Here is an 18,111-nt window from a genome sequence, read left to right as displayed (position 1 = left end):
TTAACATTTCAATCACTTTCCACTACCATTACAATAAAATATATACTCCTTACTTTGCATTGTATACTAATTTCCTCTGGGTATCCTTTCATGCACCAGTTCAAGGCAAATTTTACAGTATCACATGGTTTGTGTTAAAGAACAGGCTGCATTAAATGGAACCCTGCATCATCAATAGAAGTAAGACATAGTTCCTTCTTGTCCTCTTATTACACACAGGGGTCAGGGCACTGTATGGTTAGCAGGGACCTTCTGTGGGCTGATGGAGATACCCCATCTCCCCCTGTGTCGTCCTTTCTTGAAGGAAAAATGTAAAAGGAACCACATCAGGAGGCAAATAATTTGCTTATTGTCAGAAAATCTGGACGTGAGAATTCCCATGCACTATTCAGATAGAAGGAATAGTGATGATCATCATTTATTCACTAACATAACAGACTACCTGGGCTAGAAAATAATAAACATACAGGGTATATAATAGTGCTATACAAAATAAACATCCATAATTCCACCATATACTTCTTCCTCTCCTGCCCTTAATTGTTTTCCCCAAGTTTCCAGGATAACTCATCTTGAATGTTATCATTCCCTTTTACTTTTGAAGTTTCATCACATGTACCTAACAATAAACAGTTGACTTATTTGATACTAATCTTTATTACACAAAGATCTTCTACAATCTTCTCATGTTGTCTCACTTCATGTATATCTAAAAGCTATTCCTATTAGTATGTTAACTATAATTATTTTATACAGCTGCACAATATTCCACTACATCAGTATTTATTCTTGGTGAACCTTTAGGTTGTTGTCAGTTTTTTACTACTATGTACATTGCTGCTATGAGCACCCTTGGATGTTTTTCATGGGATATATTCAGCAAGCATTTCCTACAGGGTATATGCCCTAAAGGTAGAATAATTATGTGAAATTTCAACAATGACAAGACATTTTCCCAAATGGGAATGCCAGTTCACACTGCCCCTCCTGTGCATGTTTCCACTGATCTACAGCATCCTCCTTCACCCTTAGCAAATGTTGACATTTGCCAATCTAGAAGGCTTAACATGAAATCTATTTGTGGCTTTTGTTTTCCATTTCTTTAATTATCAAAGTGAACCTCTTTTACATATATTAAGTCATTTGTATTTCCTTCTGTGTCTTTGCTCATTTTTTCCATTGAGATTTTTCCCATTACTTTGTAGGCTTTTATGTGTTTTAAATAATTATATTTCAGTTATATGATTGCAAGTATCTTCTCAGCTTGTGACTTATCTTTTTGCTTAATGGTGACTTATGATAAACAAAAGCTACATTTAAGTCAGATTTATCACTTTAAAAAAAATCCATATACCCAAATCATAAAGACATTGTCCCTTACATTTTTTTCAACTTTAAATTTTATGTTTTACAAACAAGTTCAAATAGCCAGATATATTTTTGCATACAGTATACAGACTTGATTTCTTTTTTTTTTTTCTTTTTTGGAATGGATGACAAATTTCCTCAAATTTATTGAATATACTTTAGCCACTGATTTATAATCCCACTTTCTTCAGCTATTATTTCTACATAAGCATAGTCTGTTTGTGGACTAGTCCGTACTACTTTGGGATTTGTTTATTTCTGTATCAATAGTATACCATATTAGGTTTAAAAAAAAAATACTTTCCAACTGAGCGAGCATCTACTCCATTTCTCATTCTTCTTCATGAGTATGTTGTTTGGTGAACATATATTTAGAAATAATTTGTAAAGTTCCTTCAAACTCCTGAATTCTTCTATTAATGTAATTCAATAAATTTCTATAATGTTCACCATAGAGATCTTGTACTGTAGACTCCTTGCAAGTTCTGGTGCTTTTAAATGGCACCTTTTTAAAAATTACAAAATGGTGGCATTTGTTGACATAAAAATTACATTTTCATTGTTTATAGCTGGCACCTGAATACTTATTTCCAGCACCTCTTAATATCTACATTCATATATAACCATATTCAATATAATCAAAGCACTTGTGAATTCTTTCTAATATTAACACTTTTCCCTTTTCCTCTTTCAACAGCACTTGCTAGAACCTAGGTAGAGGTAATTTGTTAAAAGATGTGGTAGAAGACATGCCTATCTTGTTTTAAAAAAAATTAAAGAATGTTTGAGGCATGTTTTGCACATTACCTTTATTTCCAAATCATAATGCAAAGACTGACACCTATCATCACAGAACACCATTTTCTATTGCTCACTTCAGTTCCTATTTTAAATTTGTCATTTGGGAGTTTTCCCTTTTCTGCAAGCCCAATGCTATGAACTGCACTAGGTCACTGTCAAACTCCCCAATTTGCATGCTGAAGTTCTAACCCCCAACATAAACCTCTACCTTGTGTTTGGAGATGAAGCCCCTAAGAAGGTAAAATTAAATGAGGTTTAAAAAAAAAAAAAAAAGTGGGGCCCTAAACCTCACAGGCACACAAGAGTTCATGTGAGTGCACAGCTAGATGACAGACATCCACAAGCCAGGAAGCTTCACCAGAAATTGCTGGCAGTATCATGCTGCCACTCCAACCTCAAATTTTCAGCCTCCAAAACTTGAGAAAATAAATCGTGGTTTAAACCCAGTCTATGGTGTTTTTATATGGCAGACTGTGCAGACTAATACACATAATGATGCAATAATAAGTATTTTGTACTTTGGATCTGGTTAGTTTGCAGTGAGAAGTCTCGGTACTCTCCCGGGAGTGTAAGGACAGTACTTCTATTCTTAATATAAGTGCTTCTTTATTTAATGGGGAGTTATTGATTAGGGGTCCTCATTAGGGAGTACACACAAAATGAAACTGTATGACAAAAAAGTAAGATGTTATTAACTCTTTCTAAGGCTAACTGCTAAGGTTCTGTGTACTTTATATGCCCCAGTGTCCTCCCCAAATTTATGAGATGTAGGATAAATATCTAAAGGATTATGTGATCAGAGATGAAATTTTACTTCTATTTTCAGTGGAAGGTGATATAACAGAAAGAAAGGATAAGAGTAAAGGTAAAAATGTATAAATTAATAAGGATTAGGTTTAACTGCACACAAATAAGTGGCTGAAACAAGGTATAGGTTTATTTGCTTCTTCCAAAGAAGTCCAGAGGTAGACTGTGCAGTACTGGTCACATGGCTTCAGGAGATCACAGATCCCAGCTTCTTCTATCTTCCATCCTGAAGACTGTTGTATATTCAGGATGTCTGCTACAGATTTAGGCATCACATCCGCATTTGAGATAAGAACGATAAAGTCAGGGGATAAGGATCTGGAGAAACACAAAGTATGAGTCTCCAAATAGCATTACTTCATATAAGAATTTTCCAGGAAGCTCCAAGAAATGACTTCTGTATATAGTCACTTGGCAAACCCTAACTACCAAGAAAAGGAATGTAGTACTTAGGGTGAGCACAATGACATAACTAACAAAATACTGGTTCTGTAAATATAAAAGACACAATGGAGACTGAGTAGTGTGTTCATTTTGTTTATTGTTTATATTCTAGGAAGCTTGGACATTTTGGAGCCTTGTAGACCCAGAGAGGGGCTGTTCCTTCCAGGATTAGTTATTTCCTAGAATTAGTGAAAACACATCTTTGATATGCAAAAAAAAAAAAAGAACAATTCTAAATCCACACCCTCTACTGTGTTTTATCAGCCTCTCCCTTGTTCACCCTAGAGCCAAGTATCTGACAACTAGGGATCATACCTACAGCTCAAAGTTTGTTGAAATTATTCAAACTACCTAATCCTAAACTTGCTCCGCTAGCCTTCTGTGCTTTACCTGTTCCTTCCCCATGAAAAACACGACAGTGCTTTGCCCTTTTCCTTTATGCCTCCCTATCCAACCCTGGTGCTTCCTCAAGTGAGCTCTGCATCACACTGTATGCCCCTCCTCTTAGGAACTGTAAGAAAAAACTTATTTCAAAAGCAGTTGTCTCCCTATCATATTATCGTTATGTAATTAAAACAAATTCTAGATAAACAAGCAACTAGAAATCTTTTCTACAACAGAAATCTGGAATCCTGAAAATATTTGAAACTTATCTCACAAAACCTGTTAACAATGTTTCAACAGAAGTCAAAAACAAACCCTGTTCTCTTCCAAGTTCAATTAATGTAATCAACACCCTAACAATATCTGCTACAAACTTTACAATTAAACTATGTTCAAAACTCAACTCAATATCTTTCCCCCTCTCAAATCTGCTACCACATCCCTGTTCCATAAACTCAGAAGTACCACTATCCACACATGTATTTACCCAAGAGGAACCTCAAAATCATCCTTTATTGCTTTTTCTCTTACTAGATCCTATATGTAAGAGAAAAAGCTATAAGTTATTCTCCTTAGTATTTCTAACTCAGAAACTGGCACAGAACTAGAAAACAAACTAATAATTTGTTGAATCAAACCAAATCCCAGATGTCCCTCAAGTTGTCTCTCATCCCCACTCCACTCATCTCTCTAAGCTTACTGTAGGAACTTCCTAACTGCCTCCAGGCTGTCCCCCTTCTAATGCATCCCCATGTTTTTGTTGTTCTCTTTGTAAAGCATAATTCTGATGAGATGTCCCTATTTGCAAACCATCTATGGCTCCCCTTTGCCAAAGTTCTCTGCAATCTTCCAAGACCCTTTACAATCTAGCCTGAACCCACCTTTTTTCATCTTTCAATGCCTCAAAAACTTTTAAGTTTCTGGATCTCTGATCATGCTATTTCTTCTACAAAAGACTAGCCTATCTTCTCCTGTGCTTCTCCTCACACACTTAGCTGCAAACGTTTCTGCTTATCCTCTTTCCCACCCTCATCATCCTAAATTCTGAGTTCCCTTCATCACTGGAGTCTTGTTACTTTCATCCAGGTCCTTTAGATGAGTATGCCCTAAAGCAAGTGTTCAACTGACTTTGGAGTTTAGAAAGATAACTAGATTAATTGTAAATAATCTTGGGAAATGAAACACAACCAAAAACATTATCAATGTAGAGGAAGTACTCAGTAATCCATGGAAGTTAATAACAAAAAAAAAATTACAATGAACTATTCTAAAGTTTACAAACTCTCATAAATATCACATGAGATTTGGTAAGATGGGCACAGTGACAAAAAGAATGATGTGCCTTATTTAAAATAACTATAATTGCCAGGTGTGGTGGTGCATACCTGAAATCCCAGAGACCCAGGAGGCTGCAGTAGGATAATCACAAGTTCAAAGCCAGCCTGAACAACTCAGCAAGGCCCTAAGCAACTTAGCAAGACCCTGTTTCAAAGTAAAAAGGATTGGAGATATGGCTCAGTGGTTACTCAAACCTAGGTTCAATCCACAGTACCAAAAAAATAAATAACTACAATAATTACAGTCAACACATACTGAGGACTTGTTGCAGGTCTTATGTATTAAAGAAGTTACAGGTACTGCAGTATTTACTGTGCTCCTGACAGCAGGACTATAAGATAGGTACTATTATCCCCGTTTTACTTGCAAGAAAACAAACAACAATCTAACCAGCTGGTGAATGGAAAAGCAGGGATTCAAATCTAAGCTGTGTGACTGTAGAGCCTTAACTCTGAACTATTATTATTATTAGAAACCACATTTATTTTTCCTAACAGGACACAGAAAGTAAATAATGTCAACATAGGCACCTGTGTGGTAAAACAGAGCCTGAGCTCCAAAACACAGCAGAGAGCAAATGGACAAAGAATAAGAAAATAAAGAGATGCTTCATTATTGTGACTACATAATACCAACAACCTAAAAAGCTATATGCTATTCTAGCATGTGGGACTGTGGGGCTGGCACAGAAGCAAATTATAGTAATGCCTGCCAAATATGCCAAAACTCTCATTCTCTAAAGAGTAAACTTGAAAAATCCCTGAACAATATTCTTGACAATTAAAACTCTCAATTAGGAAACAATGAAAGAAACAAACTGAGGTTACTCTAATCAGGAAAGAAACACTGCTCAATACAAGGAAAGCAAAAGGAATATGCTAAGATGCCATGGTAGAGATATTAACTGTGACATAGGATCATCAGACCAAGACTCAGAAAGACTAAGGTTTAAGTATTTCTCCTTTACTTGAAACTCTTCTCCCAACCAAAAACTATTATTTATTCGACTCTTGGTATGATTCCAACATACCCTGCACAGGGTATTCTTCAGGTTAGCAGTGGAAGAATGTGGGTATTAAGGCCAGTGAAGCCTATCAGTGTAAACCGAAGCAGACAGTGCCAAAAGTCAAATGCAAACGTCACATACCTGAGCTGAAATTCCAGGTATGCATAAGATACATGGCTTTGACAAGTTACTTAACCTGCCTTTTACTTTCACCTGTAAAATGGAGATAACGGTACTTTCTTCTTAGGATAATAGTTAAATGGGACAATGATAAAAAGTAGTGTCTAACACATAATAAGCACTTAAGAAATGTCAGCCATTAATATGATTATTGTTACCTCTTAAGAGATTTCCCTATAACTCATTCTCATTAACCCTGGGGATTACTGCTTATTTTCTTTTCTTTTTTTTCAAATATTTTATTTTTAGTTGTAGATGGACACAATACCTTTATTTTATTTTTATGTGATGCTGAGGATCAAACCCAAGGCCTTGCAAGTGCTAGAAGAGCACTCTACAGCAAGCCACAACTCCAGCCCCAACTGCTTATTTTCTACAATGATTTTCTTCCTACTACCTCCCCCAATCTTCACAGTATATAATGCAAACCATAAAAGAAAATAAATAAAGTGATCCTGCCTTCATTTTCACGTTAATATTTCATTACAACTGAGCAACAAACATGCAAAGTTGCTGCTGCGCTGGGTTGAGGCAGATTGGGGCAAAAGGGTAATTTGAATAAAATAACCCTGCCTTCAAGAATTATATGATCTCTTTTGGAAACAAAAGCAAACACCTATTAATTTTTTCCTGAGCTGTAAAGGATAAACTGTAACCCATTTAGCAATATGTAATACCACAAAAGCCACAGAAAAAAATGTGTTTGATGTTTCTGAACATTAATCACATAACAATTTTTTGAGAAATGATGACTCAAAAGAATTGTACTGGCAGTAAATATGGATTTCATACGTGCTGGTCTTTAAAATCATCCTTTTGGGTTGCACACACACTATTAAAAGGTGGATAAAGTAAAGGAGCATAAGATGCTAAAGTACAGATGACTGGGAAAGTATATGGAAGTTTTTCTTGTTCATTCCAGTATATGAAGCAGTACTGGTAAGTACAATAAGCCTGGTTTCGAAATAATGGCAAGATGTTTTCCCCAAAATGAAAATATTTTTATTACTACTATTATAAAAGTAATATATGCTTATGTTGTAATACATACACACACAAGCATATATAATAAGAAAAACCACACTTATAAAATCCCTATCCAGAAGTAATCAAAACATTTCAATATTTCTCCTTCCAAAATTTTTAAAGCTTATACTCAGTTATAACTTTTCAAATATGGGATAACATCACACATGTTGCTTGGTACTTTTTCTCCCACTTTTTGACATATTATGCTCATCTTTCCATTTAACATGGAATCCCCAAATGAAAATCATAGGGCAATTTTCTGCAGGTTGGGCCTTCACACCATGAAAAAGGGAATTAAAAAACCTGAAGTTGGGCTAGAAGACCCCTACAGTCTGTAAGAGCTTTAGGAAGTTTCTCAGCAGATGGGGAAGGCAGAGGTTATGATCCAGTCTATCTGATTAGGGACAACTGGATCTAGCAGAATCAATATGCAGGAAGGGGACTCAACCTGACTGAAAATTGATTCAGCCTAATGGTTTTTCAGGGACAGAAGGGTAAGAGGCAATTTCCAGCAGAAGAGTTTGGAGAAGATCTCCTCAGCTCACTGAGATGATCCTGAAGGATGCACTATTATGCCACTGAATCCTAGAATCAGAAATGCTCTGGGTTAGTAATTAGGCTCTTTTGTTCATTATGTGATTTTCTCAGAGCACAGATTTATCATTTTGTTTAAATAGACATGCTAATCTGCCTAACTTCTTACATTGAAAAAATATAAAATTGGCTTTGCTGAGAGAAGACAAAGCATTGCTCAAAGGATAATTTTTATCTACTTTCAATGCTGCTTAAGGAACATAGTAGCAAAAAGGAATGATGATTATATTACCACACAGATCAATGTGTGAGCTTAGACATCAGAGTTAATACTGTGATTAGTGGTTTCAGCTGCAGAAAGAAAGACAGCTGATAGGAGGAAATAGTAACCTTCTACTGTCCTGGGCAAGGCTAGGATAAAGCTAAGGAAACTCCCTTAAAGCTAAGGAAAGGATAAGCAAGGATAAGATAAAGCTAAGGAAACTTCTGAGGGAACTTCCCCCTCACAAGTTCAGGTCAGGAGGTTAGCTCAATGGTAAAGCACTTGCCAATAGCAGATGCAAAGTGCTGGGTTCAATCCCAGAATCTAATAAAAAATAAATAAAAAAGGACCCTCACCCCACCCCCTGAAATATCAAAATCTCTAGAAGAGATTTTGAAAAGAATACCAAAGTGGGGCTTGGAAACAGAGAATAATGAAACCAGAGCATCTAGAGATAAACTACTTCAATTCAAGTTATATTCAGGGCTCTACTGCTGGTAAACTATATCTCATAAATGTTACAACTAAACTGCCCTAAAGCAAGAGATGTGAAGAAGATAGGTTATTCTTGAAATAGTTTTAGGTTAGACACTAACCACTGTTCAGCAAACACCTTCAAATTGAACTAAAGGTCAATATCCCACTGGGATCATTCATCTGTCAACATTTATTGAGTGGCTCTTCTGAGCTACATACTGGTTAAAGTAGAGGTACACAGAGAAGATTCAGCACTTGCTTTCAAATGTGTAGAGCAAATAGGTGAGAAAGTCGACATTTACAACTATGGGATAAATGTCTAACATACAGAAATGCTCAATATATGCTGAGTGGCTGAACAGTATACTGTGATAGAAATGTGCCCCAAAGCAGAAGGCCTTCCAAAGGATATATTAATCCTTTTGTTATAACACAGGTAAATGAACCTCAAAGTTCACTATTTTGAAACTACTCATAAAAGAATAAACAACCAGTACACACAAAAATTGACAGGAGCTACTGATGTTTATGCTACAAAAAGGGGAGAGGCAGCGACAGGAAAAATATTACCACTCATTTATACAAAAGAGCACTTTAATTCTTGTCCTTAGAAACTATAAAGACTACACATGATTCAGAAAGGGAACTGTACCAAACAATGGTCAAAGAAGAATCATCCATTTTATGCCTTTTCTCTTGTCTGGTCACTCAGAAATATAATGTTATCTGTAAAGAAGCCAAAAGACAAATATTAATTTCAGAACTCTTTTCCATTTCACTTAATAATTCCTCTCTAACATATACATACTTTAGTGCTATAATAAGTTTTCCAAATGTTAAATAACTTTTGCTGCATTCATGAAAAGTTAACTAAATAGGCATAAATAGAGCTAAAAATTGGGCTTCCCAGGCAGTTTGTTCAACAATTCGCCTTGTTAGAAAAGCTGAGGTATCTGTTTTTCCTGAAGACAGAAGATAAAATCATCCCAACAAAAACTTTCTATAAAAAAACTGGTCACAAGTTTGAATGTCTGCTGTGTTCAACAGAGGCCATGACACCAGACAGCACATCCTCACAAAGAAAAGGACCAATGCACATCATTTCATATGCTAGGTATGAAGAAAGGAAAAGGTTCCCATGTGGCCTTGTTAGTGTTGCAGATATGTTTTTAAGTAAGTTCAAAAACTCACAGAAAAATTTTGTTCTTAATTTTAAGACAGAATGATTTTATATACCCATTTGGGGGAAAGCTTTACAATAATTACTATAGAAATAAGCATTTTTATCTGAAAATATCAGACATTACTCTGCAATGCTATTCCACAGGGAGTTAGCTAAGGGCAAACAAGGGAAAATAGATAAGCATTATCTCCTGCATAACTCCAAAAATTTCAGATTCCTATAACTATAAAATTATCCACAAAGTAGACATTATACAATGACCTATATTTACAATATCTGTTCATGATTTCATAACTGCAGTCTTTCCAAAATAGAATACTTAGGTATAGAATGGTAAGTCAAGAAAGAGATTATAAGAACTGAAATCACTATAAAAAGCCAACAGTGCCATCCACTGGTGGCTATTTTTAAGTTCCGGTATGATTCCTAAGAAAAAAAAAATATGGCCTATAAAAGAGGTCGACCAAATTAAACTGTTTTCTTAAATTCAAACAGAAATGAAGTTCTATTCATATTTACTATCAGTCATCAACATATAGTTAACTGATCATGCTAATGACAACTGATGACAAGAAAAAAATCAAAAGATAATCTGAAATGCTTCTATTTTGCTGGTTCATAACACCCAAGAGTTTGAACAATCTAAAGTTTACTCACAAATTTAGTTTATCATAAAAAATAAAAGAGGATAGGAAAATACCTATGCTGGTTTTCAAAGTCAATTTACTTTCCAATAAACTTACTAGTAAGTAAATATAATTATTATTTATAACAAATTATAATATCAACATGTTGTTAAGACATGAACTCTAGAGCAAAGAGAAAGAGGAAGACAAAAGGAAATCTGTCATTAAACAAAGAATTAAGACATATAGGCAAGCTCTCTACCACTGAGCCACAACCCCAGCCCATAGTCAAGCTTTTAAAGGAGAAAAAAACGTTATTATCACAAGGTTCTTACCAGCTATGATTGTTGTTGCTTGTCGCCTCACATTATTTTTATCCATGTATTCACCATAGTCTATTTTTCCTTCCACATAAATTCGAGACCTGTTATAAATAATTCACAGTTTTTATTCTGGAAACTCTAACATGCTTTACAAAGAGTCAGATCAGGAGTGGTAATGAATACACACTAAGAATTAAATCTGTAATTACACATAATTCCATTTTTTCTATCACTTTTTAAAGTTCAAAATTAAGAGTACAGAAACATAAAGTATAGACAGACTTGATATGTAAAAAACAATGTTTTCATCCTTTAGCTATTTTCTTTATAGGAGTTTTTGGAAAAAAAAATTAAATCTTAAGACAAAATTAAAAGAAAAAAAGAGGTAGCCTTAAGATTATAAAGACATAAGACCAATTTAGGGGCATCTATTAATCTCTAGGACTGATTTCCAAAATGTGATTTTACTTAACCTCTGGGTTTAGACTTCCTAACAGATATGCTGATTTTAACTCATTTATCAATTCTCTTCTATAGTGAAATTGATGACTTTACTTCTAAGGAGCTTAGATTATTAAAACTCAAAATTGAGGTTTTCAGTTTGGCATATCACTCAGAGTCAATTACTAAGACAATTTCTACACTATATATATATAGAAGACTGAGCTAGATGACAATCATAACCGTGATTTTAAAAGGCAGAAAATTACTATGACAGCACCAGTTCTCAGAGTCCACCATCACCAGAAAAGTGAAGCAAAATATAGAAAGAAGACAAAACAAGTGAAATGACTGGATATCAAAGAAAACATACACACACGCAGATTCATGAATCAGTAGGTAAAATTGTATGTTGACATTTTCCTTGAAATATCCTCTTACATATTTGTATGTGTACACGTGCACACACAAGAAGGACAACGGAGATACATATGAAGAAAAGGTATGCTGTTATTGACAAAATTTCTAATCATTGCTGAAATTATTTCTATTAAATGTTTTATTTCTACAAAACAAGTACATTTCTAAACAACATAACTATTAATGTAACTGCTGTTAAACACATCCATTTGTCCTGAGAATTTGGAAAAGACATTTTTATGATAATTAATCTAAGCATTACAAAGGGAACTACTAAATCTATAGAAAATTACAAAATATAAAATAAATACTGAGAATAACAACTCAGTGTCAGGCTTCAGACATTCCAGATCCTCTGCTAGGAATGTCATGTGAATGCGAAGAAGAAAAGACACTACCTATCTCCAGGATCCCTGATCACAGAGGCACAGGACCTGTTGCAGTTGTTCAAAAAGCACATGCTGCAGTGGCAGTTAAGGCACTGGTCTTATTTCCTGCCCCAATCTACTGCTATTTAGGGCATACATAAGGTATGTATGTATTTTTACATACATACCTTATGTATGCCCTAAAATATAAGTTCTTAGAAGACTAAAGATTTTACATGCCTTTGAATGAGTCACACACATAGCTACATTCCACACATATAGTATTAAGAAATGTACAGTACTTCTTAATATAAGACCTCAAGAACAAAGGAGTTGTTACATGTTCCTTGCCATGACAACACTTGTTATTATTGGTTCTTTAACTCATTTAATCCAAAAGACCCTTCCTTTTGTAACTTACCCCTTTTTCACATACTGATATGCTACATCTCTAAGGCCTGGCCGAAATACTGATATTCTATGCCATGTTGTCTTTTGACTGATGTCACCTAAATCACAAGAAAAGGAAATTTTTACAATGCTAGCAGACAAAACAAATGCCAGTGGACAACATGCCCAGGAAAATCAAACTCACAACTTTTTAAAAGAACAACAGAATGAGAAAAGATAAACCTTGTCTGAAAGTAGCTTATCTCTATTTAAGATAACTGGCAATAAATAATTTCTACTTATTGATGATAAAATTAAAACCCCAGGCTTTTATACTTACCCATTTGATATTCTTCGCTCTCCCCTGATCGCCACATCTCATTTGTTGCTAGAGAAAATATTGTTACTGGATTTTTCCCTTCTGCCTGTCTCAGGACCGGGTCCTGACCTACTCGCCCAAGTAACTGCACACGATTCAGAGCTGAAAAAGGAAATAAAATAAGACTGAAAAAACTGCTGTACCCACCTCAAAATCTGTACCTTGAAGTGCTAAGTCCCAATGTGATTGATTTGGTTTAGATAAGGTGATGAAGGGAGCCTCCATGATGGGATTTATGCCCTTATAAGAGGAAAAGACCAGAGTTGCTCACTTTACCATGTGAAAACAGTAAGGAAGCTAACACATCTGCAAGCCAGGAATAAGGCCCTCACCAAGGGGCCAGTAAGGCCCCAACCATACTGGCACCCTGATCTTGGACTTCTAGTCTCCAGAACTGTGAAAAATAAATGCCTATTGTTTAATCCACCCACTCTGTGATAATTCATTATGTCAGCTGAAGTTGACATTTAAAGAAATCTAAACACCTCAGATTGAGAGAATTATCTAGAAAAGGAACAGTTAAAAATATCATTTCAACTTTAAACTCTGAATTAAGTAAAACCTAAATACTAGCAGTCAACATACTAAGTTAAAGGGACCAATAAAGGAAGATTGGCAGCGGGGGAAAGGGATTGCAAAAAAGAAAAAAACAGAAAGAAGCCCCACAAAAAAAAAAATTCAAATTCTTTATCTTATGTATAGTACCTTTTTTAAAAGAACTGTCTGTGGAACTAAAACAAATCTGAAATTTAAAAACCTTTATTAAAAAAAAGGAATATTTCTGTGAAAAAGTATCTTTCACAATTTAAAATAACCTTAGAAGACACAGACAACCAAATATGAGAAATCGTCCAGCAGGACAGTGATAACAAGAGTGAGTAGTAATCTGTGTATGGGGTGAAGGTGGGAGTTCATAACCCACTTGAATCAAAGTGTGGAATATGATATGTCAAGAAATTTGTAATGTTTTGAACAACCCACAATAAAAAATTTAAAAAAAAAAAAAAAAAAAAAGAGTGAGTAGTATCTGGCTGATAAGGAGGGCCCTGCCAGGTGCGGTGGTGTTTGCATGTAATCCCAGCAGCTTGAGACAGGAGGATTGAGGGTTCAAAGCCAGCCTCAACAAAAGTGAGGAGCTAAGCAACTCAGTGAGACCTTGTCTCTAAATAAAATACAAAGTAGGGCTGGGAATGTGAGGCAGTGGTCAATCGGCCCTGAGTTCAATCCCCAGTTTAAAAAAACAAAAACAAAGGCCCAATTTATTTAAAAAAAAAAAAAAAAACGAAAGAAAGAAAAGAAGGGGCCTTACAGCCTGATGGGGCAAGCAACCTAAGAAGCAAATACAGCCAAAGCCATAATGGTTAACACAGTTTAACCCAGCACATCTCTTCTACATCACTTTGAGAATACTAGAATAGTACCATAAGTAACACTGCAAACTTAGAAAATGGCTACTTACATCTTTCAAGAACAAAACTGCTAGCTACTTCAGACTCATGTCTTACAAACTGATGAAGTACCTGATGAACAAACAAGCAACATGGCTTTACTTTTTTAGAAAAGGCAAAGGCAAACAGAAGACCTGCTCACATTTGTTCATCACTTAGGCAGTAGTTTCGAAGAGTTCCAGAAGAGAAAAGCTTTTCCCATGTTCTTTCAACATACAAAGCCAGAAAGACCAAGCAAACACTTCTGGAGCAGCCTACCACAGAAGCCACAGGTATGAAGAAGGTAGTAGAGAACATGCCCAAGAGTTAATTTACAGTCCTCTGTTTCTTTTGTGGTAATCTTTGTGATTATGGCACTTCTATGTTTGCACATGAAACATAAAATCAAAATTGTATGTCTTCCACAAAGGAAAGCATGACAGTAACTGTAAATCTAATCTGTACCCAAGAGTTGCTCCCAAAAAAAAAAAAAAAAAATCCAGCTTTCATTAGCTGGAAACATAGAAAAAAGCAAAAATTACTTTTTACACTCAAAAGAATAGATTGACTTTTTAAAAATAAATAAATAAATAAATGGTATATTATTTATATTTTGAATACACAATTTAGAAATTAAGAAACTTAGATTTATCTAATATGGGTACAGACTCAGTACATCATTAGACCAAAGGAGAGGAGAAAAAGGAATAGTACTTTATAATTAATGTATTTATAAATACTCATTAATAACATAAAAAGTAATTATCAAACTACTGTTAGGGTATATGTAATACAAACAATGTCATTACTTAAGTCTCACTCTTAGCCACAAGAACAGAGAATGAAAAATAGGTTAAACTCCAAAATAAATAAATAAATAAAACAATACATTCCAAAGCCAGGCACAGTGGCACATACCTATAATACTTAGGAGCTTGGTAGGATGAGGATGGAGGATTGCAAGTTCAAAGCTAGCCTCAGCAACTTAGCAAAAGCCCTAAGCAACTCAGTGAGACCCTATCTCTAAATAAAATACAAAAAAAGGGACTGAAATATGGCTCAGTGGTTGAGTGCCCCTGAGTTCAATCCCCAGAACCAAAAAAAAAAAAAAAAAAAATCCATATATTCATTACATGAATATCTTTTGGATATACAAAAGGATAGGTTCCAAAGTCAGGCTCCCTATAGGAGATAACTCAAACATGATTAGCCTAATGTGTCTCACTTAAAAATTAGCAAAAATGATGATGAACATCTGCTTCACAAGACTATTGGGAAAAAAAACACACAGCTTCTACAGTGGACTTGGCCAGTTGTAAAGCTGTATAAACATCTGATGGAAAACTTCATGTTTTCAGTGTTATCAAGGAAAATGACATAAGATAAGCAAACATGGTTAAGTACAAAGATATAGTTATCCAAGTCACAGAGTCATCAGAAAAGAGTAGCCACTGCCACATATTAGTTAATCACAGATATTATTACTGAATACCAACAAAGAGCTTTACCTTATCAAGTAACCCTAAAACTAAATATGTAAATTATGTAAAATTATCCCCACTTTAGACCCAAGTAAACTGAAGCTCAGAGTGAGGAACTTACCCCAGATCTTGTATGAAATAAATGGTAAGTAATGACTAGAATCCAGGGTTGTCTAATAACAAGGTTGCTGATTTTCCCACTGTCCTCTGCTGCCTCAAAGATACTTTGTTCAAGGTATAGCCCTACCTTTACTCCTACCTTCATAAGGTAGGAATATACATCACTGGATGCAGAATTCAGAGAGCTAGACATTCTATCAGAGAAACATTTTTCAAGCAGCAGTACTGTTAATATAAAAAGCAGAAGAACACCATCAAATGAATACCCACTCCTGGGTGCTGTGAGCTATATAAGCCTATCATAAATTTCAGGATAGAAGGTGGATAAGAAAACAAACACAGTAAGTTACAACATACTAGAGACTCAAACTGCTAACTAGTAACTGTGTCATGAGCATAGCAATATACTAATTTAAGTGGTCGGAGAAGCCAAAACTCATAAATCTTAAAAAATAACAATGTCTTACATTAGGCACAGATGAAAATTAAGAACAACTAAAGAAGTAGAAATAGGGAAATATTAACTTGTATACGACTTTTAAAATTAAATTTTAACTTCTGAATATTTGATCTTAAAGATATCTTAGTACTATAGTACTATCAAGATAGCAAGACAGTAGTAACTTCTTTTGTTTTTGTATTAGGAATTGAAACAAGGGGCACTTTACACCCCCAGCACTTTTTTTTTTTTTCCTTTAAGACAGGGTCCTAATAAATTGCCAAGGTTGGCCTTAAACCTGGAATCCTCCTGCCTCAGCCTTCCAAGTAACTGGGATTATAGGACTCAGTCACTGTACCCAACTAGCAATAACTTTTCCATGTTTCACATAATCTTAAAAGGTTAGAAGTACCTATAAGTTAAAGTGGGGATCTAAGACTATAAAATCAAATGACAATTGGTCAAAGATGTCAATAGATTTCATAGAGGAACTGATTCTTCACTAGACTTAATGGGAAGATGAGGAGTCATAGAGGTATTATTAAGGAGAATCTACAGGACTTGGTACCCAAATGTGGTAAGGAAAAGCGGTAATCTAGGTAATATGACTCAAAGATGGCCAGGATGAGGGAATAGATAAGGAGCCAAATTGCTCAGAATGAGACTGAAGGTAGGCAATGTGAATCTGTGGTGATGCAAAGAGTTGAGCAGTCCTCACTGTAGAAGATGAGAAGAGGGAAGCATTTAGTAAAAGGAGATAGATGGTGAGAAAAGGAACTATATGTCTCATAGAAAAAAATGCTGAAACAATGATTGTTATAGTCCTTGTATCATTTAAAACCTTAAATACTCTCTGATCTATATTCAAGTTACACATTTTAAAAATTAATGATTCTTATTACATAGGTGAATAAATTTGAAATTTTTTGTTTTAGTAAACATTATTTACATGGCAAAATTCATTTCTGAACTTCCCTGTCCAGTGAGTACACACAGGTGATGGGTAGACTTAAAGGTCTTTTGTCCCTGCAGTCAAAAGCCTACAGAAATCAGATCATTATGGCTGTTAAAAGTACAGTTTAGCACTAATACAGAAAAGTGACTACCTGTAATACAGGTCTTCGAAACATGGCTTCTATTTTCTTTTCTTACAATCTAAACTTAGCTTTTCCTGAAGAAAAAAAAAAAAGATAAATTAAATACTGCATCTTATAGCAAGAGAAACATATTCACTATCCTAAATTCCTAACTGCACTCATAATTTTCATGCACTTCTAACTTGCGCCCACATCAACATCCCTGCACATTTGAGGATCCCCTTCCCCCTCCAGAAACCTCTTTTCGAGCCCACTTAATTTCCTCTTCCTCCAACCCGTATTTTTAAACACTGGTTCTAAATTATTCCCACTTCCAATCCAGTCTTCTCAAACTGTATTGAAACACAAGCTCTCGAAGCAAAGATTGCCTGATTAACTCACTCCCATATTCTAGACTCCTAAGAGTGCCTAACACACAGCAAGAGCTCAATAAATATTAGTGTCTTTAAAGGACTACAATCTGAAACCCGGTGCTGCTGCAAAAACCACTACTTCCATCCCGGCTGGCAAAGGCCAAAGTGCCCCGGAGACGCGCGAGCGCCCGGGAGGGACGGACGCCCTTTCCCAAACGTGACACTCCCACCTAACAACTTGGGAGAAACCGCAGAGTCCACGCCTCGAGTGAGAAGGGAAAGACAGCGACACTGCACCACCTCCAGAAACTCGCAGGCACTCAAGAACACTAACACACGGCTCGCGCCCTTCCTCACACCCTCCCTCACCTGACTCGCTAGACCGGGCAATCCCCCCCGCAAGGGTCACTTCCGGTGCACTGAAGACGTAATGG

The 18,111-nt window shown here is 35.5% G+C and overlaps 1 protein-coding gene across 3 annotated transcripts; it reads right to left on the bottom strand.

Annotated features, from left to right (window-relative positions):
* Window positions 1-7,129: 7,129 nt before the first annotated feature.
* Window positions 7,130-18,111, bottom strand: Ssbp1 (single stranded DNA binding protein 1). 3 transcript variants are annotated; one of them, XM_046434182.2, is made up of 8 exons: window positions 18,047-18,111; window positions 17,334-17,398; window positions 14,220-14,280; window positions 12,722-12,862; window positions 12,413-12,500; window positions 10,775-10,863; window positions 9,283-9,356; window positions 7,130-7,942 (listed from the first exon to the last, which is right to left on the bottom strand). In XM_046434182.2, the coding sequence occupies exons 2-7, from the start codon at window positions 17,355-17,357 to the stop codon at window positions 9,313-9,315; spliced, it is 447 nt and encodes a 148-aa protein (XP_046290138.1). In that variant the 5' UTR covers window positions 17,358-17,398; window positions 18,047-18,111; the 3' UTR covers window positions 7,130-7,942; window positions 9,283-9,312. The 3 variants fall into 3 exon arrangements, with proteins under 3 accessions (XP_046290138.1, XP_046290136.1, XP_046290137.1); XM_046434180.2 differs by lacking the exon at window positions 7,130-7,942 and having other exon boundaries at window positions 9,207-9,356; window positions 18,047-18,110; XM_046434181.1 differs by lacking the exons at window positions 7,130-7,942; window positions 18,047-18,111 and adding an exon at window positions 17,908-18,040 and having other exon boundaries at window positions 9,207-9,356.

This window comes from Marmota monax, unplaced genomic scaffold (genome assembly GCF_021218885.2).
Source record: "Marmota monax isolate L192 unplaced genomic scaffold, Marmota_monax_Labrador192_F-V1.1 WCK01_AAM20220418_F8-fsc00122, whole genome shotgun sequence".
Lineage (NCBI taxonomy): Eukaryota > Metazoa > Chordata > Mammalia > Rodentia > Sciuridae > Marmota > Marmota monax.
Note: the sequence above shows the minus strand (reverse complement) of the source record. Positions and strands in the feature narration are given on the sequence as shown.